Genomic DNA, 26,920 nt, shown 5'->3' on the forward strand with positions numbered 1-26,920 from the left:
TCCCGATCGGCATGCTGACCATCTGCTGCTCACATGTGTAGGCCGCCCACACCCCCGCCCCCTTCCCTTTCCTGCTCCGGAGCACGCTGCTCTCTGGCTTTTAAATCTCTGCTTCCCAGGGCACTCAGGTGATGCTCTGGCCATGAGTCATGCAACCTGGGGTGGAGCCGCACACTTCCAAGTCTATGGCTATGGGACTCAGAATCTGGGTAGAGATAGGAAATTGCCTAGGATTTGGTCTTGCGGATATGTGTGGGAAAGGCTCTGACAGTAGGTCCTAGGGACATGGCGGGGCTGGGCCAAGCACACACACACAGGAGCATACTTACATGGGGTATGGTATGTGTGTGGGTCAGGAGTCGGTTCTTTCTTTCCACCATGTAGGCTCCAGGTACTGAGCTCATGTTGTCAGGCTTTGCACCTTCACCCGCTGAGCCTTCTTGCGGGACATAGCATGCTTTTAAGTAATGTGGTGCGCTCTGAGGATGCTAGCGAGGGATGATGTAATTAGAAGATCTTCCCAGGTGGTTGAGGAAGGCCTCCCTGGCGAGCCCAGGGGTCCCTTGGGAGCATCAGCCTCACGGTGTGAAGGCTACAAAGGAAAGACTTTGCTGTAGAGCCCAGTTGGAAGAAGAGTACCCATGCCCGAGGCTGCTGGGTGTCGAGGAAAGGCGTGGAGGGAGCTCCCGGGCAGGGCAGTGGTGGCAGCCCCTGGGGAAGTTGGGAGTTGTCTGCTCTTGATTTGACTTGTCTCAAATTGGATTAGCAGGTCCCACTAGCTGCAGCAACGGGAACTTCAGTATTTGGCTAGGCTCTCATGCCAACGAGAGGGGTGGGCATGGAACAGAAGGGGCTGGGCCCTTGGCTCTGAGCCCTGTCCCTTCCTTTGGCCTCCTTAGAACAGTCCTCCTCCAGCCCCTAGTCTTTCCAAGAGGCAAAGAGCTAGTGCCGCAGCCATTGTCACGAGCCTTTCAATGCACCAGTGGTCAGCGGGACTCCCTCAGTCCTTCCAGGGTCACCCGCATTTGGCATCTGGCGAGAGAAGGCAGTTCTGAATGCAGGCTGCTGTAAGCTCTCCTGAGATAGCACCATGGCACCCCACCGGCCTGTGCCAGACACTGGGCTGGGTTTTGCCTGAAAACAGATTCAGTTTCTGCACAGGTAGACACAAATGAAAAAAAAAGATTTTTAGTTCTAGTTGATCAGCTGTCTTTTTGGTTGTGTCTATGTCTGTCCACACACAGATGCACATGACTGTGTACTCTTGTGTGTACAGAGGACCTTGGGTATTTCCTCAGCTGCTATCATCAGCATCAGCAGCATCAGCAGCATCAGCATCAGCATCATCATCATTAACAGGTTCTTTAGCCACAGAGCCCTAGTAATCATCTCACCCCTGCCTTCCCAGCACTGGGATTACAGGTGCATGCTGCCAAGCCTGGCTTCTAAGTGGGTCCTGGGCGGGGGTGGGGTGGGGGGTGGGGTGGGGGTGGGGAGAGGGCCACTCAGATCTTTGCACTTGCACAGCAAACACTACCAACTGAGGCATCTTCCCAGACCCCTTTATCAACTTCTCAAATGTTTCCTGTTTTTGTTTTGTTTTGTTTTTGTTTTTTGGTTTGTTTTTGTTTTTTGGTTTCTGTTTTAAGAAAACTTTGCCTGTCCCAAGTGTGAAAGTGTGGGAATCAGACGGCCTGGAGCTTTGAATCGGTTCCTCTCCTGAACTGCCCTCTGTGCTCATCTATAAAGAGGTGGGAACACATGAGGATTAAGTAAAGCTGTCATGTAGCAGTCGGCCCAGCTCCAGGCACACAGTCGGTACCCACAGCATGGTCACTGGGCTGGGAATAGGGGCTGTTGTCTAGGGTGAGAAGACACAGCCGCATGTGTGCAGGCATTGCTTATTGAATGAATATCTGAACAAGGGAACAATGAGATGAATGAATGAATGAATGAATGAATGAATGGCTTGCTTAATAGGATTTTGTCTACCGAGGGTAGACTCCATCATGACAGAGGCTGATATTTAAGATTACAGATGTAGCCTCCAGGCCCCACCCACACTAGCAGCCCCTCCTCATCTTCTGTGCTTCCTGGGCCCCATCTGAAATACTGAAGAGACCCTAGTATATTTGTGATAGCCAGAGGCTGGCCTTGCCCTTGGGGCCTGTTCTTCTTCTTCTTGTTTATCTTTTGAAGAACAGCCTTTCCGGATTCAGCTTGAGTCATCTCACAAGTCAGAAAAGGCAGCGGTCAGTGAGGCCTCTGCTTCCTAGCCGGCCTGGGGCTGCCAGCAGCTGCACTTGGGCATTTGTTTCCTCCGGGAATGGAGCCCCTTGTGAAGGAGGGCTCTCCAGCCCTTTAGAGGTCATGCGAGCCTCAGGCAAGCTGGGCCTGCCACCGTGCTCGCTTTTCCGGATGACTAACTGCAAGGCACCTTCTCACTTGCTTGGGTGCATGCATGCGCAGATCCTCTTCAGGAAAGTGACTGCTCGGGCAGTGATTTATTTTAAATTCTGTTGTTTGTCATTTAGGTCTTAAATGCAAGAAGAGTTCCTTGCGTGCCCTTGACACAGATCTGATTGGTTGGCTGCATGTAATTGGGAGTCTCATTCTCTGTCCTGCCTTCCTTTTTTTACTTTACATAGAACAGGGGCTTTTCATTTTGAGTCAGTCAGTCCCATCAGGTTTTTACATGTATCCTGCCTTTTGTGTTCCAAGAAAACTGCCTGTCCCAAGGTGTGTACTGCTCTGCTATGGTTTAGCTTTAAGGTCAGGCCAGTTATACACTGTCAATTAAGCTCTGTGTGTGGTGTGAGGTAGGAGTCAAGTTCGTCTTTTCCATACGGCTATCAGGTTTTCCTGCACCGTTGGTTGAAAACACTCTTTCCCTCACTGGTTTACCTTGGCACCTTAGGAAAAACTTTATCGAAAGGGCTGGGGATACACCCCAGTCAGTAAGATGTCTGTAGTGAAAGCATGCGGACCTGAGTTCAAATCCCCAAAACCCACGTAAATGCCAGATACAGTCACATGTGTCTGTAACCCCAGCACGGGTAGGGTGTGACTTCAGAGACAGGCAGATCCCTGGAGCTCGTTGGCCAGACAGCCTAGCTGCTTCAGTGAGTTCTAGGTGTGGTGAGAGACCCTGATTAAGAGTGGTTATTAACTCACACAGGATGATTGTTTCTAGTTCCGTCCATTTGCCTGCAAATTTCAAGATTTTTCTGTTTTTAATAGCTGAGTAGTAGTCCATAGTGTAAATGCACCACAGTTTCTTTATCCATTCTTCTACTCAGGGACATCTGAGTTGTTTCCAGATTCTGGCTATTAAGAATAAGGCTGCTGTGAACATAGTTGAGCAAAAGTCCTTGTTGTGTGGTAGAGCATCTTTCAGGTATATGTCCAGGAGTTGGTGTAGCTGGGTCTTGAGGTAGAATTATTCCCAGTTTTCTAATAAAGTGCCAGATTCATTTCCAGAGTAGTTGTACAAGTGTGCACTCCCACCGGCAATGAAGGAGTGTTCCCCTTTCTCCACATCCTCGCCAGCATGTACTGTCACTTGAGTTTTTGATCTTAGCTATTCTGGTGGGTGTAAGATGGAATCTCAGGGTTGTTTTGATTTGCATTTCTCTGATGACTAAGGATGTTGAACCTTTCTTTAGGTGTTTCTCAGCCATTCCATGTTCCTCTGTTGAGAATTCTCTGTTTAGCTCTGAGCCCCATTTCTTAAAGACACACATGGTATATACTCATAATTAGACACTAGCCCAACGTGGATGTCCTCTGAGAGTCTTCACTCAGTGGGGGATTGGGACAGATGCTGGGATTTGCTATTGGGACTCCAGGTGAGAGAGGTGTGAGAGAATGGGGAAGCAGAAGAACCCAGAGGGTGCTGGAACCCTACAAAAACACCATGAAGGCTGGCAGATCTGGACCCAGAGGGCCAGCACAAACTCCTGTACAAACCAAAGACAATGCACACAGTAAACCTAGAACTCTATTCAGATCTAGCCAATGGACAGGACATTCTCCACAGTTGTGTGGAGTGCAGGGACTGACTCTGACATGAACTCTGGTGTCCCATATTTGACCACTTCCCCTTGGTGAGGCCTGATGGCACACAGAGGAAGGGGAAGCAGGCTACCAAGATGAGACCTGATAGGCTGTGATCATACGGTGGGGGAGGAGGTCCCCTTCTGCCACAGGCCTAGGGGAGGGGAATAGGGTGAAAGAGGGAGGAGGGGGGGACGAGAAGATACAAGTAAGGGAACAACAATTTAGATGTAATCTGAATAAATTATTTAAATAACAAAATTCCCAGGAAAAAAAAAAGAGTGGTTATTAAGAGCTCTGGCTACTCTTCCAGAAGACCTGGGTTTGATTCCCAGCACCCACTGGTGTCTCACCCTTGTCTGTAACTCCAGTTCCCGGGGATCTGATGCCATCTTCTGACTTCCACAGGGACCAGACACGCCTACAGTAAGCAGACATACACCCAGGCAAACACACACACACACACATACACACACACATACACATACACACACACACACACACACAAATAAATAAAACTTTAAAAATATATAAGATATTTAGAAAAAACTAAAACGGAGAGCAGTTAATTGAGGATGATGCCCGTTTCAATCCTTGTCCCTCACGTGCATGTACACACGTGTGCTCATGCACTCTCATACACACTCATACACATCCCAATGTAACAAAAGGTCACATACAGTTTTTGTTAATTTTACTGGTAAGCATTTTATGTTTTGTGCTGATATACAGTATTTCTTTTAAATCCCGTTTTTGAAAATCTTTTCCCCTATTACCTAAAATTGCACTTATTTTTGTACATGTTGACATGGTATCCTGTGAGGTGGCCAAGCTAACATACTCTGTCCTTAGATTGCTTGGGGAATGTGTTAGAGCTTTCATATAAACTGCCATGTCGTCTAAGGTTGATGAGTTAAACTTCTTCCCCTGCCTTTTCTTTTCTTGCTCAGTTGCGTTAGCCACGACCACTAACAGAGTGCTAAGTAGACAGGGTACGTGTGGCCATCTGTGCCTTGTTCCTCATGCAGGGCAGAGCATCTTGTCCTTCACTGTAAGCTTGAGGCTTGGTACAGTTTGTCGTTGACATGTGTTATGGGTTGAGGACATTCGTCTGTGTTTCTAGTGCGCTGAGAACCCGCATCATGGATGGCTGGGTTGTCTCTGCATCTCCTGAGCTGACCCTGTGGCTCTTCTCCCTTATTCTTCTGCCTTCGCCAGTTATCTGCGTTTATCTAAAATCTTGTCTCTTTTGAGTTGACCTCATTAGAGCGTGACATATAGTAGTTTCCTATATTACTGAATTTATTTTCAAACGTTTCTAAAGAGCAATCAGCAGATTATTTACATATGAAATTGTAAATAATTATTTTTATATTTATTTTTTCGAGGCAGGGTTTCTCTGTGTGGCCTTGGCTGTTCTGGACTTGATTTGTAGACCAGGCTGACCTCGAAATCACAGAGATCTGCCTTCTTCTGCCTCCCTGGGTGCTGGGACTAAAGGCATGTGCCACCACGCCTGGCTGTAAAGAACTAATTTTAATAGTTGACTGTATATCATAATCAGTCCTTACATGGATGAAGTGATTACACTAAGCAGCATTTTACGTGTCTGTATCACAGCTGTGCATTAACTGCTAGAATAAAGGTTAAGACGTTTCTTGAGAAATTGCAGAAGAACTCCTTGAAAGAGGGTAGGTTGGCAACACAGAAGATAGCATAAAATGCGAACTAAAAACAGCAATGTGTATTAGTGCCACGAGGCTGCTGTAACGCAATAGCACAACCTTGGTAATTTAAAATTCTGGAAATTGGAAACAGCAGATGTTTATTCTTGCATGGCTTCTAGAGGCCAGGGGTCCAGACTCAAGGCAGCAAGCTGCTCCAGGCTGCCCCCAGGGCCTCCAGGAGGGAACCTGTGGCTTGCCTCTTTATTCTGGTGCCTTCTGCCTCCTAGTTCCACGGCCCCTCCCTTTTCTGTGTGCCTGTCTCCCTAATAAGATGTAGGGCCCGTTCAGATAACCCAGGATGTTCTTACCCTAAAATCCCTTAAGGGCTGGAGGGATGGCTCAGCTGTTAAGAGCTCTTGCTGCTCTTGAGGATGACTCAGGTTCAGTTCCCAGCCCCTGTGTCAGGCTGCTTGAAATCGCCTGTAACCCCAGCACTAGGGGATCGAACACCTTCTTTAGGACTTCATGGGCATCTGCACGCACGCACGCACGCACGCGAACCCACACTAAAATTCTTAACTTAATTATAGCTACAAGACGGATTTTCCCAGGTTCTGAGATACAGTGTGAGGTCTTTTCAGGAACCTCCGTTCAGCCTAGCGCACGGCAGTGCATTAAGATTTGCTATATGACACATTGGCATTTGGTTGCTGAAGACAATGAAGTAAGCCCAGTGTGAATACTAAGAAGACTAAAGTTAGCCACCCAGGATCTCTGATTCTGACCAACTTTGTATTTTTTTTTCAATACTGCTTAAACACAAAGTGAAAACTTATTAACTGAAACTAAACCATCCCCTGTAACATAAATTGTTGTCAGCTTTTATAAATGGTTAAAATACACAAGTTTGGTCTAGCTGTTTATTTGGAAAATTTGGGAATGAAGCCACTTGGCAAAGTAATTTGTAGCTAATTGGCTTTTGATGAATTGGTCATTTGACACATTGATTTTTGGCCAACTGGCTCTTGGAGAATCAATGTTCAGCCTGGGGCTTCGTGCCTGGGGTTGGTATGAGGCCCATGGGGCGCCAGCCAGGCTGAATGCTGCGCCTAAGATCTAAAGGTCACCTTAGACCAGGAAGGACATCCCAGAAGACCTAACCATCCCCCAGACCTGGCCAGGGCCTGCTTCTAGCCAGGTGATATGAGACTTTGGGGTCTCAACTAATACCGACACTTTGTTGACTTTAGTGCCTGAGCTAAGGCCTTGTGGTGGCTGTTCTCTCATTTTGTTGTTGCCTGTACAGCAAGTGTGATCTTGGCTTCACAGGGAAAGGAAGGGCGAGCACGGGGAGGGTAGCTGAACTTCCTAAGAGTAGAGACCTGGGTAAGTAGTTCACGTTCCAGGCCAGGTTCTCTCCCTCCCTCCCTCCCTCCCTCCCTCCCTCCTTCCCTCCCTCCCTCCCTCCTTTCCTCCTTCCCTCCCTCTCTCTTCCTCCTCCTCATCTTTCTTCTTCTTCTTCTTCTTTCTTTTTCCTCCTCCTCCCTCTCCTCTTCTTCCTTCTTCTTTTCTCTCTCTCTCTCTCTCTCTCTCTCTCTCTCTCTCTCTCTCTCCCCCCCCCCCCCCGTGCTTTTAACCATGGGGCTCAAACAGACCTCCTCTAGCCTTGCCCTTAGTCAGTTCGGATCTACCAGCTGGTTTGTAAATGTTTGCTATGGGCTCTCCACTTGGGTAAACTGAGGCAGAATCTAATGTGATACATATCCAGGTTCTAGCATCACAGCTGAGCAGGAGGGAGGCTGTTCCCGCGGCTTCCCACAGCCTTTCTACCTCCAGCCTGGAATGGGGGCTTCTGCTGCTTGGTTTCTTGTCCGCGGCAGTGGGACTAGCCTACAGGCTCGCCCTCCACCCCAGCCTTCCTTGTTTATATCCCCGTTAATGGGCCCTTGCAGGCCAGCCCAGCTGCTGCGGGAGAGCCAGTGAGCCACCTGGAGCTGTGTCTGCTGCAGAATGTTTACGGTGCGTGGAGCCAAAACGAAGCTACATCCATCTTGCTGACTGGTCGCAAACACTGCGCCCATTCATGGCCAGGCAGTGGATGGTCCTGGCCTTGGCAGTGAGCTGACACAACTCAGCAGCTTGCAGGACAGCAAGAGGGTGAGGAGGAGGCAGGTGGGCTAAGGTGAAGTCACGCCCAAGCCCAGGCAGCCCCTGTTCCGTTTTCTGTTCGCCCAGATGTGTCGTAAAAGTGGTACACTAAGATGGTAGGGTTGCCTGAAGAGACGTCCTCAGCCCCTGAGGCAGCTTCCGAAGGTATAGGTTAGCCCTAGCCACAGACCTCAGCCCCTCAGCAAGGCCTGAATGAGGCCATCTGTCCATGTGAGGTGTGACAGCTGCCTCTGATAGACTGACAGACGTAGCAGTTACCACAGCGAAGTGCCAGTTTGCACCTTTACCCTAAAGAATTTCCATCCTGGTGTGAATCCATTATAGCATCACCTCCTATTTAAGGGTCCCGTGACTCACACACAGGCCTCTGAGGGCAGCAGTAGTGTCAGACACACCCACACTCTTGTTCAGAGACAGGTGGGTAAAGCTATCTTTGGTTCAGATCAGGGAAAGGTTTTAGGACAGGCACCCAATCCAGAACAGGAAACCCTGTTCGTAGTGTAGGTTCCCAGCATTAGGGCTAGAACAGGAGCGGGAAGCCTGGCCAGCCTCTTCAAGCCCCTCCTTGGGGTCACAGAGCCTTTTGGTGTGTTCACAGTGCTGGGATCAGATGCCACCTACACGCAAGAGTGGCCTCTCCCTTGTCCTTTACAGAAAAGTAAATGAAGACCCACGGCTTGGGAGTTCACAGACCGTGCCTTCTGCCTAGGGTCTGCCTGGACTCAGCCTTCCGTGTGAGAAGGCCGAGTTACAGGAACAGAGCAGAGAGCAGAGCACACTTCCCATGGAGGCAAAGGCAAAGCCTCCCCAGAGGGCAGGCTTTCTCCTCAAATTCCCCGCCCCCAACAACCAATTGCTTTTGTGCAGCCTCTGGAGCAAGGACGGGGGTCTTCTTCACAGCCTGTGCACCTAGAGAAGAGCTTCCGGCCTTCCACTCACAGGCCCACTTCTGCCTGCAGTGAAAATTCGCTCTGCTCAGGAGCATTTGTCGTTTCTGTCTTGTCTCTTAGGGAGTTTCAGTGTCTCTTAGCCAGTAGAGCCAGGGAGTTGCCATGTGCCCTGAACGTGCTGTGCCATAAACAGAGGTGAACGCATGTGTGTCTTTCCTCAATGCCATAATTTATTGAAGAACAATAGATTCATAAGGTACAGTGGTCTTAGTAGCAGCAGTTTGCTAGGTAATCCCACCCACTTTAGTAATCTCGTGAATGGAAGTTCTTTTATCCCAATCTCAATTAATAATATCAAGGCAACCCCCCCCATCTCTCTCTCTCTCTCTCTCTCTCTCTCTCTCTCTCTCTCTCTCTCAGGAGTTACAGAATGACTACAAGTTAAATAGGCTCCAGTAGACTTCCTGAGGTTGCACAAGTGGGCTAGCAGGGCTGGAGAGATGGCTCAGTGGTTAAGAGCCCTGTCTGCTCTTCCAAAGGTCCTGAGTTCAATTCCCAGCAACCACATGGTGGCTCACAACCACCTATACTGAGATCTGGTGCCCTCTACTGGTGTGCAAGCTAACATGCAGGCAGAATACTGTATAAATAAATAAATTAAACAACAACAACAACAACAACAAAAAGAAGTGGGCTGACAGAAGTGTGTATAGTCTGTAGTGATAAGCCAGCAGACCCGGGCGAGCTGCAGAGAGGGAGCCGCTGCTGTGGAGAGCCAGCCACAGGAGAGTTGGCCTTGAGAACGAGGATATAGTTGGCTGCAGAAACAGGAGTTATACCCTTTTCTTGGTCCGACACATCCAGTAAGTTCCTGGGTCTGGCTTCACTGGTATGATTTTAATATGCCCACGTGCCCTTAAAGTCTCAATGCATCCCAATAAATGTATGCAGCAACACCTTTTCTACGCTCAGAAGTAAGCCATTTGTCAGTCTGTACTGCATGGATACTGCCTGACAGACAGTGGTGCTTGTGGCCCCTCCCCCAACAGGCATCATCAAACACCGGCAGAGTAAAGTCAACAGCTATGTATAAAATGGAGGGAGCCTCCCAGGCTAAGGCCCAGCTCCGAACACTGTCTTGCACAATATAGAGTGACTTCCTATGTCTTGCTCCGTCTCACTTGAGACCTAGCCCCCGCTCTCACTTAACCTTGCTCACTTCAGCATTTATTCCTTTAGTCAATGGTTCTCCTGACCGGGCGTTTGGTACCCTCACCGTCCAGTCATTACTATCCAGTGCACGGGGAACGCGGAGAGGAAGGGTACGCTCGGTGGAGGAAGAACAAGAGGAAACAGAACAGCGCAGGTCTGGGGAGCGGTGAGCAGTCAGGCATGGGGGGGGGGCGGGGGGACCCAGGCACATGGTGGGAGCTACAGAGGAGGGGCTTCTGCGTGGAGCCACACTGAACGTCAGTTTGTCTTGATTGGCTCAGAAGTTACGTCCTAGGGCGCGGAAGGATGGGGGTTAGACATGGCCACGTCTGGGCCAGATGTTTGTTATTTAGAGATTGCTCTGGCTATGGTAGTGGCTGGGCCACATCTAGGGAGGAGAGGAGACTGGTCCAGATGAAAGGTAGTGGCTGAAAGTGAGGCAGAGTTGGTAAGGACAGAGGAAGGGAGGGACTGAGAGAGGGCGAAGCTGAGATGGATGGGGCATTGGCTGGGGTCAGGCCGTGGCATTGACCTCATCTCCAGGGCTCAGCCAGTGCCTGCCAAGGCTCTCCTGGGTGCCTGGGGGAGAAAGTCTGGCATGCCTCACCTCGCACCCCAGCACAGATCTGGACTGCCGCTTCCCTTGCTCTGGGCAGCATGTGTGGAATCATGTGCCTGCCCTCCTGTAGGCGCCTCCAAGTTCAAGACCTGGCCACAGAATCCAAGAACAGACCTTGGGCCTCGGGGAAATGAGACCCAGTCTTGCTTTCAGGGTGCCTGTGTGGGATGGAGTGAGACACACGTGGGCCAAATACTGACCTTGTCATGCTTGCTCTTGTGACCTTGGGAAGACCTGGCTCTCCTCCTCTGCAGAACGAAGAGCAGGCCTGGGTCAGAGGTCACCTGCAGGGCACCTTTCTCCGAACAGGACCGTTTTTTACTGCCTCCTTTGACTCCTGACACGAAACCCCTGCCTGCTGATTTGGAAACCCCCATATAATGCTGTAATTGCAACATAAAGAAGAGCGAGAAGGGAGGTAGCCAGTAAGTGACGCGTCTCCTCACGTGCCTGCTCAGGCACCATTGGCTGGGTGAGGTGGTTGGTGGCCCGCACCTGTGTGCGTCATCATCTGCTTGATGGCCACAGATGCACAGAGTCCCAGGCAGAGTGGCCAAGGTGACGTGATTCTCTGAAATGGTGAGCAACCCTTGGGCAGCTTCCAAGCAAAGCACAGCACAGTCTTTCCCTAATTTACATGGTAATTCCAGGCCTGGAAATTTCAGTGTATGTTACAACCATGAAAGAAAGCACTTTGTTTTCTGTGTAAAATGGACCTATGTTCTGGCTTCCATAACTGGGTCGCTTGTTGACAGATATTTTGAATATTTGGCATGATAATTAAGCAGTTAGCTTAGGACTGACCCACCCTTGGCAGTAAGCTGGCCCTACCCCACTGAAAGACAGTGGCTGTGACCGTCAGAAATCGCCCCAGTGATTTCCATTGTGGCCCTTGGAGTGGCCCTCACCCAACCCCCTGCTGCATGGATGCCTGGGCTGAGGGTGGAGACTGGAGAACTGGAGGCGGGAATGGGAGAGCTGCCCTCTACCTCAATCACAGGGCTTCCTCCTCCTGGAGGGCTAGGCGCTGCATGGATGCAGATCTGGGGTGGAGCTAGGGGGATTTTTCAGGAGCCAAGACTGCCTTGCCCTTCAGGCATTCCTAGCCTTTGGACCAATCTGTGGAACAAATAATCTTTTCCACAGGGTACAGAATCCTGAGCTTCTCTGAGGGCCAAGGAGCCATTCACATGTCTTCCCACCAGGCCACATCTTTGCATGGTGCTGTTTCCTGGAGGTGGGGCGCCCTCATTCACAGGATGGTGATGGGGCGGTTCTCTCCTCGGATAAACCCACTGTAAATAGAAAGCATAGTGTGTTTGCTGTTTCTAACCTATCAAGGGGTGGGGGAGGGGTGGCTCACTGCCACTAGCCATCGTCAAGAGATTATCTTTAAAAAAAAAATCAAAATTCCAAAGTGGTTTCTGCCAAATGTGTATTGCTTTCCGTCCTTCCTGCCGTCGTAATTTCAGATTTCTGCCGGGGACTGACTGTGTTCTCATCACTACTGATCCTTCCCACACGCGGGTACCACTGTCTCCATCCTTCTACTCTTGAGCTGTCTGGAGCTGGGCACCCTGAACCCACCCTGCTGCTGCCCCGCCTTCCTTCTTGGGCTTTACGTATTTTCCAGAAGTTGGAAGGAACGTTACAGCAGTGGAGAGAAGAGCAAATGGCGCGGGAGCTAACTAATTAGCTTGTTTGAAAGGAAAGGGGTTTTTTAAGGAGGCGGGATTGGAAGGTGCTGAATATACACCTGTGTTAACAACTCCGAACTCTGGACCTGCTGTCTGCCCTCAAGTTTTATAGAACCCAACAGCCATTTCCCCTGGATTCCTTACCACCCTGGTAACTGTCCTTGGTTGGATAAAGACAAGTGATTTTTGGTGACCGTTACTGTCCTCCTTGTGTGATTTGGGCTAGGCAGGGCTCCTGTGGGGTTCCAGAGTGTCTGAGAAAGAGTAGGGTGCGGATGGAGAGCACGGAGCCTGGTGTCATGGGCTCTCGGGCCCATCTTGGTTCTGTTTGTTTGTTTGTTTGTTGTTTTTGAGACAGGGTTTCTCTGTTGTAGCCTTGGCTGTCCTAGACTCGCTTTGTAGACCAGGCTGGCCTCGAACCCACAGCGATCCGCCTGCTTCTGCCTCCCAAGTGCTGGGATTAAAGGCATGTGCCACCATCACCTGGCTCTCAGGCCCATCTTAAAGGAGGTGCTGAGCTTTCTGAGCCTGTAGCACCATACAGTGGGAGAAATGAGCGTGCTAGGCTCACTGATGCACCAAGAGCTCAGCTTTCAATGTTGGAACCGTGGTCACTGAGCGTGATTAAACAGAACCTGAGAGAGTTAAGAAATGTTAGGATTTATTTACTAAGCATCCTTCTCCCACCACTGGGAAGTTCCCAGATTTGCTGAGGACATGTTTTCTTTCTTTGGGTCCCTGACACCACAGAATCTTTTCTGCCTGAGCTGGTCAGTACCCCCTGTCACAGGGACTGAGGGGGTTCCCTGAGGAAGAAGAGTCCCGGGCCCTGGGAAACCCTGGCAGTGTGTCTACCCGGCCAGCTGCAGATATTTCAAGCTCCTTTTAGGCTGTGCTCGGCTATTCTTGAGGAGACCGGGAGCCAGGGCACGTTTGCAGACCTAGAAGCCTGGAGAACAGTCACTGACAAGCCAGGCGTCAAGAATCTTAATTCAAACCCACCTGTGATGTAGCCTCAAGGACTGCGTATTCATTTCAAAACAGTATGCAGTATTTTGATAATACAGAGGTTTAAAACCTATCTTAACATTTATACGCTGTAAAATTTATCTATGTTTATGGGCAGTTTTATGAGCTGGGGCAATACCTAGAGCAATGGTTTTAACCTGTGGGTCACGACCCACTGTGGGGGTCAAACAACCCTTGCACATGGGGTCACACATATCAGATATCCTGTGTATTAGATATTTACATTATGACTCGTAACAGTAGCAAAATTACAGTTAGGAAGTAGTAATAACATAATTTTATGGTTGGGAGTCACCGCGGCGTGAGGAACTGAACTAAAGGGTCACAGCATTAGGGAGCTTGAGAACCACTGGCCCGGAGTCACGTTACCTGTTTCCTCTGTCCCAACAGGGAGCAGAGAACATTAGAGACCCTCAGCCCTACAGCCGTCCTCCAGGTGGCTGCTCTTTCTTCTGCAGCCTTTCCTATGCAAAGCCAGGGTGAACCCTATGGCCCGCCATAGCTGCTGTTCCCTGCTTAGGACCCATGGCTTCCTGAGGGGACAGACCGAAACCAGTACTGCTGTCACCACCCACAGGGTCCCGCACGACAGCCCCAGCCTCTCCTGTGGCCTCACCCCCACCTTCTCCCCCTTGCTTGCTGAGCCCCCTTCCTTGTGTGCCTTCCTGTGCCCCTTCTCTGAAGAACACTCTGCCCCAGGGCCTTTGCTTGCTAGCCCCTCTGCCTAGAGTGTGTGTGTCCCTAGGTAGCTATGTGGCTTCTGCCTTGCTTTCCCTCAGACGGCCCTTCCCTGACCCCGGCTGCCCTGCTTCTCCTTGCTTTCTAGCCTTTTGCCTCTGTTTTAACTCACAACCTGTGGTATCCATCTGATATTATAGGGTTAATTTGTGTCTTTACGTGTGAGGTGTGAATCGGCTTCTCTTCTCTCCTACCACGGGGACAGAGGTTTTCAGTTCTTGGTCGGCACATTCATGCGCAGGGCAGAGGGGAGCTGTGCTTCTGCTGCCTCATCCTGGCACACAGTTAGGTATTCAGTGCACGTGTGGTAAGAGAACACAGTAATTGTTAGCATTTGCGATGCCGACCTCTTTCCCACTTTTTTTTTTAAACCATCAAGATTTTTAATTAAAAAAAATATATTAAATTCCAAATTCCTCCCTTCTCTGGTGTCTGTTTTCACGGTGTTAGGGATTGAGCCTGGAGCCCTGAGTGTTCTGAGCATGCGCGCTCTACCACTGAGCTATATCCCCAGTGGCCTCTTCACTGGATGTAATTCTTAAAAATGTTTCCTCTTGTGATGAAGATTTTTCATAAATCCAGAAAAGCACTATGGTGTGGTACGATGCCTCGTGGTGAGGCAGATTCCTTTGGTGCGTGTGGCCATTGGTGGCTGCTTAGTCCATGTCCAGTTCCTCTGAGTGGGTGTTGAGGGTCCCCTGTTCTCAGGGGCTGGGCGGGCAGAGGGTGAGCCTGAGAAGCGATCCCCTTGTTGCCTGTGAGATGGTCACGGTTCCTTGTCTGATACACACGTGAGTTCTGGGGAGAGGCTACCAAAACATCATTCACAAACTACGTTACTAAGCAACTGAAGCTCTTGATTCACGCTCACTGCATTGTGGCGGCATCTCGCTGTGTCACGTCTAATGCCTCTCAAATCTCTGTTTATTTTCTGTGGTTGACTTAACCATTCTATCGAGGGGGGGGCATACAAAAAGCCACCTGTTCTTTTCTATCATCGGTGGCTCTAAACTGTTAAAGCTAACGGATTTTTACTTCTGGGCAGGGAGGGAGGGGAGGGGGGGGGAGTGTGGGCGTGCACATGGCGCTGCATGTGCATGGAAGTGACAGTTGTCAGGAGACTATTCTCTTCCTCTGCCACGGTGTTAGGGATCAAATGCAGGTTGCCAGGCAAGCAGCTGACTCACCAAAGTCATCTCACTGGCTAGCTCTTATTTCCAAATGGGAGCGACCAGAACCATACATAGAGAGAACAGGAGTAAAGTTATAGAGCCCTTTCGAAGGGCAGTTTGCATAGTAAGTCAGACCATACTTAAAAATGTGCATATCTTCCGGCTCAGCAACCCCATATCCAGAACATTATCCTAAGGCTATAAATACGGATAAACACAAGCTAGGTGATCGTAACTTGGCTGTTTTGTTTTATCTTCCTCTTTTCTAAACAATTTTAACTATAACTCTAAGGAATGAAGTATGTGCAGCCATGAAATAGAATATGCTACATACTCATTACACGTACTTGGGTTTCACATCTGGCCTGTAGCAAATTGGCTTGTATCAGACTGAGCTTCTGTCTTGGTCTGTTTTGTGTCGTTAGCATCCAGTACCTGAGAACGGGTCATTTACGTTGAACAGAATGTATTGACTCATGGTTTGGAGGCTGGGAATGGATACTGCAGTGCCGACAGCTGGCAGAAGGCATCGCAAAGCTGGAAGGTAGACAGAGGGCAAGAGAAAGCAAGAGGGAGGCAGGGCCAACAGTCAGTGACGTCAAGGGAGTCTTTTTGCAGCCTTACTGCATGTGTAGGCTCTCGATTGGCGTTTAGGGCTATCAGGATAGGCCGAGCCAGAAAGGCCAGGTTCCCAGGGAGACAGAGATGCTGAAATCTTACTGTCATTCCACGTTGCTTTTTCTGCTCACTCGTATTTGCTGATGCAGAAGTGGCATGGGCATAGGATGGCAGTGTGAGCAGAGCCTGGCAGAGAAGCTACGTGAACTTTCAGTGGCTTCAGATTCTAGGGAGACAGATATTGAAGTTCTGAATCAAGCAGGAGGAACCTGACATCCCATGCCTTTGATTAGAGCCCCCAGAGGTGGTCCTTAGGAGAAAGGATAAGCCAGAAGCACAGCAACAGAGATCCAGGGATGAAAAGAGAATCGGGGAAACAGATTCAGAAGTGGTCCAGATGCTTCTGTTATTAGACACAGGAACATAGGATAAAAATAATAGAATTAAAATAAGGGGGATGGATATGAATAAGAATGTGTTGAGTATGGGGGCGGTGTGTGTGTGTGTGTGTGTGTGTGTGTGTGTGTGTGTGTGTGTGTGTGTGTGTGTGTGTGCTGGGCTGCCTTGCAAAAGAAGTAGGAAAAAAAAACCCTAATCTATTAAACAGTAATAGGTCAAGGTAGCTGTTAAGAGTAGAGCAAGTTGTGTCTGATAAGCTAGCAGAGGCAGAAAACAGAATAATAGAAATGATTTAATATGAAAGAAGTTGAGGATGAAGAGGAAAAATACAGACTAGGTGGGACAAATAAATTGGTAGTAGGATTGTATATTTAATTCAGAACACGTGGCAGTTACATCAACTCTAAGTGGTGTGAGCGGACTACATATTCACGTGGGAAAGGTTGCCAGAGTGCATAGAATTCTTTCCTAGAATATTGTGTTAACAGGTCTGTTTGGTCGTAACAGGTGTTAAATACGACAGGAGCTCTGCTGAATGGTGCTCAGTCGTTCTGCTTGAGGTTCCGGGTTTATTGATACTGTCCTCACAGCGACTCCTTGAGGGATAATGGTTTCTTCTTGAGCAAGATGACTCCATCTAGTTCCCAGAGCTACCCACGTCCTCATGCAGGAGGGCACGGCATGAAGTGGAAGCTCCAGGCTGCTGACCTAGGCCTGCTTGCGTTATGTCTGTGCTACCCACTGGCTGAGAGCACTAGCTCACGCCGATCAGCATGAGAGCCAGGGGTGAGGGCAGAGTGCCTGCTGCATGTCCAGATCTGCACTGGGCACCGCAGAGAGTGTGAGAATGGCCTCAGCTTCATAAGCTATGCCACAGAGAACAGAAAGCATGTGCTCTCCACACAGTCATGGAGCTGGGAAACGACAGCGCCAAGATTGAAACGTGGCCATACTGGCCACAGAGTCCACACTGTATCTGCCAGACTCTTCTCTCTCTGTCTCCGTCTCTGTCTCTTCTTTCTTTCTTTGTTTTTTATTAATTTATTCTTACTACATCTCAATTGTTAGCCCATCCCTTGTATCCTCCCATTCCTCCCTCCCTCCCGCTTTCCCCCTACTCCCCTCCCCTATGTCTGTGACTGAAGGGGACCTCCTCCCCCTGTATATGTTCATAGGGTATCAAGTCTCTTCTTGGTAACCTGTTATCCTTCCTCTGAGTGCCACCAGGCCTCCCCATCAAGGGGACGTGGTCAAAAATGGGGGACCAGAGTTCGCATGAAAGTCAGACCCCACTCTCCACAGAACAAAGCGACAGCCTACAGACTGGGAAAAGATCTTCACCAACCCGTCATCTGACAGAGGCCTAATATCCAAAATATATAAAGAACTCAATAAATTAAACACCACCAAACCAAATAACCCAATTGAGAAATGGGGCTCAGAACTAAACAGAGAATTCTCAACAGAGGAATATCAAGTGGCTGAGAAACACTTAAAGAAATGCTCAACCTCCTGTCTCGTTTGTAAGCTCTATAAATAGGGCCCGTCTTCCTTCCTGTCTCTGTCAGCAAGGGGAAGGGAAGGATTGGACGGTGGGGAGGGGGTTGTGGACTGAGGGTGTTCTCTTCCCCCAGGCTCACATGTTGAAGTCTTAGTCCCCTGTGTGGCTGCATTTGCAGTAATGGAATAATTACAGTCGGACGGGCTCATAAGCGTAGGCTCCTGAGCAGCGGAACTAGTGTGCTCACAGGAAGACACCAAAGCACTCCCTGCTCTCTTTCTCTCTGTGAGCGTGTACCAAGGCCAGCCAGGCCATGTGAGCCCAGAGAGAGAATGTAGCATCTGCAAGATGCAAAAAAAAAAAAAAAAAAAAAAAAAAAAAAAAAAGCCGTCCCCGGGACCTAAACTTCCTGGGATCCATCTAAGCTTGGGAGAAAATAAAATCCGGTTGTTCAACCACTCTGGCTACGGTGCTTGTTGTAACCGCCACAGGAGACTTACCCGCTGGGAGAGTGATGGACCTTGATACGGAACAGTCTTCCTGGCAAGATGGCTCTCACCTTATTTGCTGACAGCTGTTTACAGTGGTGTGACCGTAGACATGTCCCATATCCTGCTTCTGGAAAACAGGAGTTAGCATATGTCATGGATGGAGCCAAGAATTACACAGGACACATGACACGCATGTCGTCTCTTTTGGTTTTCATCATTAGATGAAAAAGACAGGACAAAAGAGTGTGTTAGCGACTTTATTATCCTGATTTTTCACAAGTAAAAGCTGTATGCAGACACATGGAAAGAACTATCAAGCTTTTTAAAATGTATTATCTCCATGTCTGCTGTGGCTCTCTGGCTAGTGCCCTTACTGTCTGCCTTCATTTTCATTAAAAAAAAAAAGTTTCACAATTAGTATGTAAGAATGTGAGGAAAGAATTGGCCCGTCTGTGTGTCTGTGTGCCAGCATGTTTCTATCCGCATGTGTAACCATCTTGGGCTGTCCATGGCCTGCCCGACCTAGGACAGAGCTGTGGGTTTGCTCGGTTTCTGTGCCATGCCATCTCGAGGTGAGCTGGCTCAGGTTTTATTGGCCTGAGTCCCTGTAAATCTCGCTTAGCTTTAAAGGGGGGGAATTTATGGGGTTCTTGTGGCCTGGGATAAGAGATGGTGGGGAGGCTTTAAGCCTGGCGCAAGAGCTCAGCCATCAGGAGCTGTTGCTGTAGAGGCTTTGTCCAGATTACAGGCCCCCTGGTAGCCGTGAATACCCCGACATTCCTGCAAGTGAGCCTTGGCTCCCATCTTGCTGGGATACGGGGATGCGGAAGAAACCTGGCCATTCACCTCTTACCACCTTCCTCTGGTAGCCCCAGCTGCGCACTGGGCTTCAGTGTTTCACATGCTAGGAAAAGATGTTCCGGAAGCAGCCTGATGAGGCAAGAAGGACCTGAGAAGTTCTTTGTACCCTGCCTTTTCTATATCCCCTTAGGTCAGCTACCCACCGGGCCTGGGAATAGGAGGCACTGAGCCCTCTGTGATCTATTTCTGTGACGCCCCTGCTGCCATGGGCCAGGCACATGAAATCCAATCATCGAGTCCCTGCTGCTCAGAGGGAGAAAGCTGAGGTTCAGCATAGCCTACGCTCACACTGCTGGGGAAGAGCTGCCGGCAGGGCAGTCCTGGCCTGAGGCAGGTCCTTCTGTGGTATCTGGGACTCACTGCCCAGGGGAGGGGGCTTAGCCTCGTGCCTGTCAAGAGGCCCCAACACAGGGGCCTTTTTCAGAATCCCAGCAGAAACCACACCAGGGGCTCAGCATACATGGTCTCCTTTAGTGCACACAGCCACTCCTGTAGCTGAGGCTCTAAAGCCTATTTTGCATATGAGGAAACTGAGGCTTAGGGGGGGGGGAAGATCACTCTCCCTGAATGAAAGCAGTAGCGGCCTTGGACTTGCCTAGGTGTGTGTGCTCACATCTGGCATAGAGTAGGCATGAGAGTGAAGTTCACAGACAGCCACTCTCGCAGCCTTCCCAGCCACCTGCTGTGGACCTATCTGTGAGCTCAGAAGAGGAACACATCCCTAGAGGGGCCCAGAGATGTCTAGAGAACCTACCTGCGAGGTAGGATGGCCAAGCTCCATCCTCAGCTGGGGCCCTCTTTTCTGTGTGAAGAAGGTTGGGCCAGTTCACATCTGGAGCTGGGTCTGCTAACAACAATTCCGAGACTAAGATCTTTGCCTTGGGCCTTTTGGGGGGGAGGTGGAGCTTTAACTGTTCCCACAATCCAATGCGGCAGTACAGTGGAAGGGTGGGGTAGGTGAAGGGGTGACCCAGCTCTGGTGATAGGGATGAGACATGAGGTACAGGCCAGGGCCGTGTGCACAGGGCACCTGAGTAGCAGTTACTCCCAGGGCTGCGCTGAGCTGAGTGGTGGAGGAGCTCCTAGAGGGCTAGATTCAGGAATGTTCTACAGGAGAGGAACTTGCCCAGGGCTCTAGATTGGTAAGGACATACCTTAGCAAAACATTGTGAAGATGAGAAGTGGCCCCCAGATGAGTGGGTGAGCCTAGGCTGTGGGGTCCTAGAGCCAGGCTGGAGCCCCATCCATCTGTATACCCACCTTGTGCTGAGTGGTTGACTTTCCATTGTCAGCGCCACTTGCAAATGTCTCCTCCACTGTGTAGATGTGGGACAGCACAGCAGTTCCGGACTCTGAGTCTCTGGCTCCTTCAGTGATCATCAGACCGACAGCCATGACTGTCTTTGTTGTTGTGTGATGAAATACCTGTCCACAGCAACATAGGGGAAGGCAGGGAGACAGGAGCATCATGGCAGCGGAGAGCTTGGCCCAGAAGCCAGGCCTCAATGCCACCCTCCAAAGCTTGCCAGCCATGCTCCTGTCCCAAATGTTCCTCCGCCTCCTAACACCTCGCCACCAGCCAGAGACCAAGTGGTCTCACTCAGATCAGCACATCTAACTAGCCAGCTCCTGATGGTCTCAATGAAGCTCACAGTCGGGGACTATGGAGTTTTTAATGAACTGTGAAGAGTTGTAGCCTATCCTTGGCCTGCTACCTGGTTGGTTCTGAAAATCTGCTTGTTGGGAAACAGAAGTCAGTTACCATGTAGGCTTTTCCGGTCCCTGTAGATGGCTGCACATGGCTACGGGTGGTGCCCCTGGGCCCTGGGTGCGGAATGGCAGCAGGTTTTAGCACCACCCCGCCGCGGTCCTGTGGGAGTCACTCTGGGTGTGGTTCTACTTTATAGTCAGGGTATTCTGGTAACTGGTGAAACTTTTGAGTATACAGTGTGACCGCTTGCCTCGGGCTGGCTCGTCGGGACTGAAACAAGGCTGATGAGCCCCAGGCACTTGGGGAACCCTGAGCCTGGGGTTTGCCTGTCAGAGTCCGACTTTGGACCATCCTGCCTGGGGATGGGCTGCTTCTCAAACAGCTCTGCCTGAGCTTCAGGAAGCACAGAAGAAGTAACTAGCATCACTCTTACTCTAAGTGTTCAGGGTAAGCTAAGTCCCCACCATATGTACTCCCTTGTCACCACCACAACCCTTTGAGGTAGGCATCAGCTCCACTGTACAGACAAGAACACTGAGGCCAGACCACCGGAACCAGCAGCTTCTTACTTGGTTTCAGAAGTGTCAGTCCAGGCTCTACTGTGACTGTATGGCCACACAAAGCCCATTTCCTCTTAGAGCCTGGTTTTCTGTATACTAACAGAATTAGATGGCCAGTTCCAGCTCTGACTTTGTAGGGTTTCTTACCGTTTGTCAAGGAGCTTCATGGACTCAGAGAAAGCCAGGATGCAGGGTCCGTTCTTGGCTTTCATGGCTCAGGGAGAGACATGGCTTCTAGGAACCCCACCTTGTCAGGATGCCCCTACAACAGGGCCCCAGATGTATACTGTTCATCCACTCAGTCTCCAGAGAAGATCTGTCCTCCGTCCTGGAGGCAAGATGAACAGAAGCAGGCCTGCTCTGGGTCTCATGGTGCCCTTGGGGATGGAGAAAAAGACTCTTCCGTAGAGGAGACAGCGGACCTGGGTATGTGGCAGGTGGAGGTGGCTGTGTCTCTGGGCCATAGATTACAGCCTTTGGTTTGGTGTCCAGCCTTCGAGGAAGGATGTGGGAGACGGACGGCAGTTTGGCTCCAGCTGTGGCAGTGGTTGCTTATGTGACCTTGGGTGACCAATTGTCAGCTCTGGTGCCCAGCTCTGCCAAGTTCAGAGGCCGGACTTTCCCTCAGGGGCCAGGGAAGTCTAGGAGACAAAGACTTGAGTAGGCTTACGGCATCAGCCAGTGCCAATGTTGACCTCAGAGCCTCCTCATCAACATCAGCTGTTTGTTTACTGCTGGGGAGAGCTCACACAGTCTCCAGCAGAGAAGCATCGAAAAGGCCCAGCCATTGATCTACTATTTGTTGCTGCTTACTCTAATCAGCTCAGGGTGTCTTTCCTGTGTGACCTTGGCAAGCCAGTTAACCCTGCCTGGTGGTCTGCTTTCACTGGAATCCTGGTTGGGAGTGCTTGTTTGCCGGGGGGTGGGGGGGGTGGGGGGGTGGGGGTTGGGGGGGTGGGGGTGGGTGGGGAGGGGAACAGGGTTGCAGGGCAACACTTGGGTCTTAGAGTCCAAGAGGTCTGGGTTTGGATTGTGTCCCTGAGCCTGGGCAGAGGCCCTCAGTCTCTTTCAGCCCATCTGGAAAAAACCCAAAACTGTCATGAGCCTGCCCTCGGATGGGTACCAGGACGCCTGAGGAGGAAGGGCTAAACAAATGCAAGGCCTGTCACCCCTGCTCTCCAGGTCCCCCTTTCTTCTCTGCACCCTACTTTGTGCTGCCAGGAGGAGGTACATGACCAGAGGGCTCAGATGAGCCTGGAAGGAAGCTTAGAACCACCGTCGTCACCTTCAGGATCTGGGAGAAGTCCTAGCGTAACAGCCCGCCCCCCCCCCCGCCGTGATGTTCTCTGTTCCAAATGCCATTAATGATCATAAAATTATCCACAGTCTTTGGAGGCTGGTCCCAGGGTTTGCCTCAGTGGGACAATAAAACTGCTTACAGAAATGATCTGGAGAAGGGAAGGACAGCCAAGCCGAGCCGGAGTTAAACGAGCTGCAGCCTGCTCTCATTAACTCAGGCCATTCGCATTTGTTACCAGGGATTTCTTTTTAATTAAAAAACAACCCAGTTATTAAAGCATAACCCTAAGAAAGGCTGGCTGGGCAGTCGCTGAAGCCAGCAGAGCGAGCGGTCCGCGCAGCAGGACGGGCCAGTGCCGCCGGGGAAATGGCGTGAAACAGATGTTAGTTTGAACCCTCACCCAACCCGGGGCCTTGAAAGCTATGTTTCTCATCTGTGCACTGTAGAGTGCTGTTCGGAGCCGGGGAGAGAGTCCATACTGTCTGTCACTGGCACAGGGACAGCCTGCGCTAAAGAGATCGTCTCAGCTGAGCTGGGACTGAGGATGCTATCTTAAGAGCCCAGTTCTTGTCACATGGCAGCTGGGGTTGGGGTCTGGCAGACTCAGTGCGGGGGCCCACCACAGATTTCTAGCTGTGTGTTCTTGAATGAGCAATGTAGTTTGCCTGGCTTGTTGGAAATGCGTGACATGTGGCCTCATTGCTGTCCATGTCCTTGGTTTAGGGATTTCTCATTCGCTCCCTTGGTATTGACAGTGCCTAGAATCCTTGGCCTGTGAATAGCATTTATTTATGTCTCCAGGGCATAAGTGCTTCATAACCTGAGAGTGTTCACCATTCCTGGGGCTCCTAGAAGGGCTAGCACTGTGCATCCCATGGTACCCAGGGAAGCAGAGGGTCAGGCACAGAGGATGCGCTGAGTCATGGAATGGGTCTGGGAAGTGACGAGGCTCATGCTGTGATCTTCAGGCCCCCCAAAGGTGACAGAACAAAAGCCTAAAGGATTAACTTCCAGATTAACTGCTGTTCTCCAGAGATGAGCAATTGTGGCTGAGGGAAGGTGAGAGAGGCTCCTAGCAAGCATGCCTGACATTATTATTGACTTTGTGGGGTTTGTAAGACCCGTGTATAGCCTCACCTGAGGCATTCACAGAGCCTGTAAGCAGTGTGGAGTATAGGGTAGTTGGGCCATCAGAGAACCACAGGACACAGAGATGAATAACCGTGTCTGTGGTGTGACATGAACTGGGAAACAGTATAGAGGGGAGGCTTAGTACAGTATAGAGTTGGGCAGTCACCTCCTTGCACACGTGCCCCAAACATCTCCAGTCCAGGGTCCACTGGTGCAGCATCATTTCATCCAAACACTGAGGCACACCTGGGATTGTACACCACACGTCCATCACATCAGAACCCGAACCCCTGCCTAGGGTCTGTGTGTACTCAGGTCCCACCTTGAGGCAGTTGTAGATAACAGTCTGTGTGCTTCAGGGCACCATGGGTTTGGCTCACCAGGGTTTTTGCTCTTAGAACAGTCATGTTTGATTCATCAATATCCAGTGTTTGCTAACGGTCGTACAAGCTCTGGAGCAACTGTGCGTGCACACCTGCGAATTGAGGGGTTTTGTCACAGGTTTTGCCAAGTGGTTCTGGGAACTAAATATGGTGTCTCCAAGCCTCAAAGGCAGCAGGGTTGCTCAGATGGCCGCAGGGGCTCTGTCCTCTCTCCAAGCTCCCTGCCAACTCGACCACTCACCTGTGCCCTCTTTCCTGTTGTCTCACCCCAGTGAACGGGAGCTACGGGACCTGCCCAGAGAAGAGCCTGCTGGACCTGGACCTGGCCGAGGGTCCCAGTCCCTCCTGCCACCAAGGTCTGTTTCTCCCTGCAGGGAGCCCACCGCCTCGGGGTCACCCCCCTGTCTGCGAGAGGCTGCTTCATTTCCCCCACCCTAACAGGTATGTGCCCGTTCCTGGCCACCTCACCTAGTCTGCTTGGCTTTGCACGTGTCGGTGGAAGCATACTTACCACTCACGCCCGGCGGCAGCACGCATGAAGCCAGCTTCACAGGCGAGACACCCTGGATACTGGCCCAGATACTGGTGTGCACTTCACTGCTTCACCAGCCACATAGCGCATGCCCTGTGCCAAGTGCTGGGCTGGCGCTGGAGTCCTTGGGGGATGGTGACAAGGATCTCCATTGTGGGAGTGCTGAACAGTGACAAGTATTACAAGATAGGAGCATGCTGAGGACTTCAGGTCCCTGTGGCGTTCTTTGATACCAGTGAGACTTCTATTTTGAAAGAGTATATTCATTTGGTCAGACCATCTTAATGAATGTCATAGACTGGGTGGCTTAAATAAAAGAAATTTCTTTCTCATGGTTCTTGGAGGGGGGGGGGTAGGGTTGAAGGCCAAGATCGGGGGACTGACAGGTTTGGTTTCTCCTGACCTATGCATTGCTCACATGGCCATCCCTTTATCTGTGTGGTTTGCATTCCTATCTTATAAGGGAATCAGACAAATTGCAGTAAGGGTCTTCATAACCACATTTAACTTAAGTTGCACCCTTAATGGCCCCGTCTCCAAACACACGCACTCTGGAGAGGTTAGGCTCCCAACATAGGAGTTGGGAGATGCCAGTCCAGTCTACAACAGGAGTGCGTATCATTTATCCTTCAAGCAGCCTACTGATTAATGATAATCACATGTGTCTATTGCCTGGATTAATCACAGAGTTTCTGGCAGCACACTGTGTTGGGGCAGGGGCAGGGGTGGCGGGGGAGGGGTGCATTCTGTGTTGGGCCGTGCTGGCCGGAGATGTGATTGCACCGAGTAAAAAGTCCTGAGCCCAGGCTACAAGCTTTAGGCCACAGAAGCATGACTCCCCCTGCACCCCTGCCACTAGGTGTGAGCCCCCCCGCCTTCTACTGCAGAAGCTGATTACTTACGTTGAACAGCTTTGCAAAGAGTCCAGTGATGGCCAAAAGGAGGTTTGCATCCTTGGCTCAGAATGTTGATGCCCGAAAGAAATGACAGTGTTCCCACAGTCATTGGACAGATTGGATTCTGGCTTCCTGGTAATGGCGTGACGAAGAGTGCTGGGATTGTGGCCCATAAAGACCACGGTGTCTGCTTTTGCTCCGTCACTATGGCCTTGGGGATATGAACCTGCATAAAGCAGGTGATGGCCCTCTCTTAAGGAGAACTTAATGCCTGTCATCCCACTGCTAAGATAGGAGTCAGCCCTCATGGGGGTACCTGGTGCATCTGGCTCTTAGGCACTGTGCGATCACAGTTTCTAGAGTGAATTGTAGACCTCAGCCCCAGAGCAGCCAGAACCACCTGCCAGGCCTCCCGGGGACAGAGAGTAAGAGCCAGGCCATGCCACATCCATGAGACCTCAGGTGGGGACCTCCCACTTGTCCCACTGAGGCCATTCAGAGTGCTGTCAATGACATTCCTTACTCAGCCAGATGCTGCAGCCTGTCCTCTTTGCTGACGTCAGCTCATTGTCCTGGAGCCAGTTGTAGAAGCTGCCCACTGGTGCTTCTTACTGCCCTCTCTGCCAGCCTGCCTCTGCCAGCTTTGTGCCCTGCTAAAGCATCAGCTGTGGTTTTTGTTTCTTTAAATTTTATCAAGTCCCTACTCTTACATGGACTCTTTCAAGTAGGACTTGCTGCTGGCTGTGGCAGGTCCAGTGTCCCCACCCGTGGGGATGGGCTGTGTATTTGCTCCTCTGCAGAAATGCTGAGGGAGAAGAGCTCAGTGGACAGTTGCTAGATGTCTAAGAGACAGACATTTCCCTCGTGCCTCCATTCAAAGGCCACCTGCAGTCAGTTCTGCACAGGAAATGGAAACTGGGCTCCTGGTCCAGGCCTGGCACTGGCTTGCTGCTGCACGATGACCTAGTGGCCCTCAGGCGTCAGGCCCCACTCCCTCCACTGGCCCTGCAGTGACACAGGGTCAGAGGCTAACTCTGAGTGCCACAGGCTCCGAGCTCCTGGAACCGGAGGGGCAGGGGCTAGATCTCAGGGGTGTCTTAGAGAGCTCAGCTCCATCTGTGAGAGTTAATGGTCTTGCAGAAGCAGTAATAATGGTCCCATGGCCTAGCCCTCTCCTTCCCAGGGAGCTGACCCTTGACCTCAGCCATCATCCTCTTAGTTCTACATATAGTGGCGTGGCCCTTGTCTCAGGGATGAGGAAGCCGATTCAGACAGGCCATGCTAGTCA

General features: G+C 50.6%; 1 protein-coding gene across 7 annotated transcripts in view; it reads left to right on the forward strand.

Annotated features, from left to right (window-relative positions):
• Window positions 1-26,920, forward strand: part of GLIS1 (GLIS family zinc finger 1) — a 196,424-nt gene that overhangs the window by 96,175 nt on the left and 73,329 nt on the right. For all 7 annotated transcript variants that reach the window (XM_084785566.1, XM_084785568.1, XM_084785570.1 and 4 more), the window contains one exon: window positions 24,477-24,645. In XM_084785566.1, coding sequence (XP_084641692.1) covers window positions 24,477-24,645 — 169 coding nt within the window. The remainder of the gene's footprint in view (window positions 1-24,476; window positions 24,646-26,920) is intronic.

This window comes from Acomys minous, assembly GCF_964271855.1.
Source record: "Acomys minous genome assembly, chromosome: 6".
Classification (NCBI taxonomy): Eukaryota; Metazoa; Chordata; class Mammalia; order Rodentia; family Muridae; genus Acomys; species Acomys minous.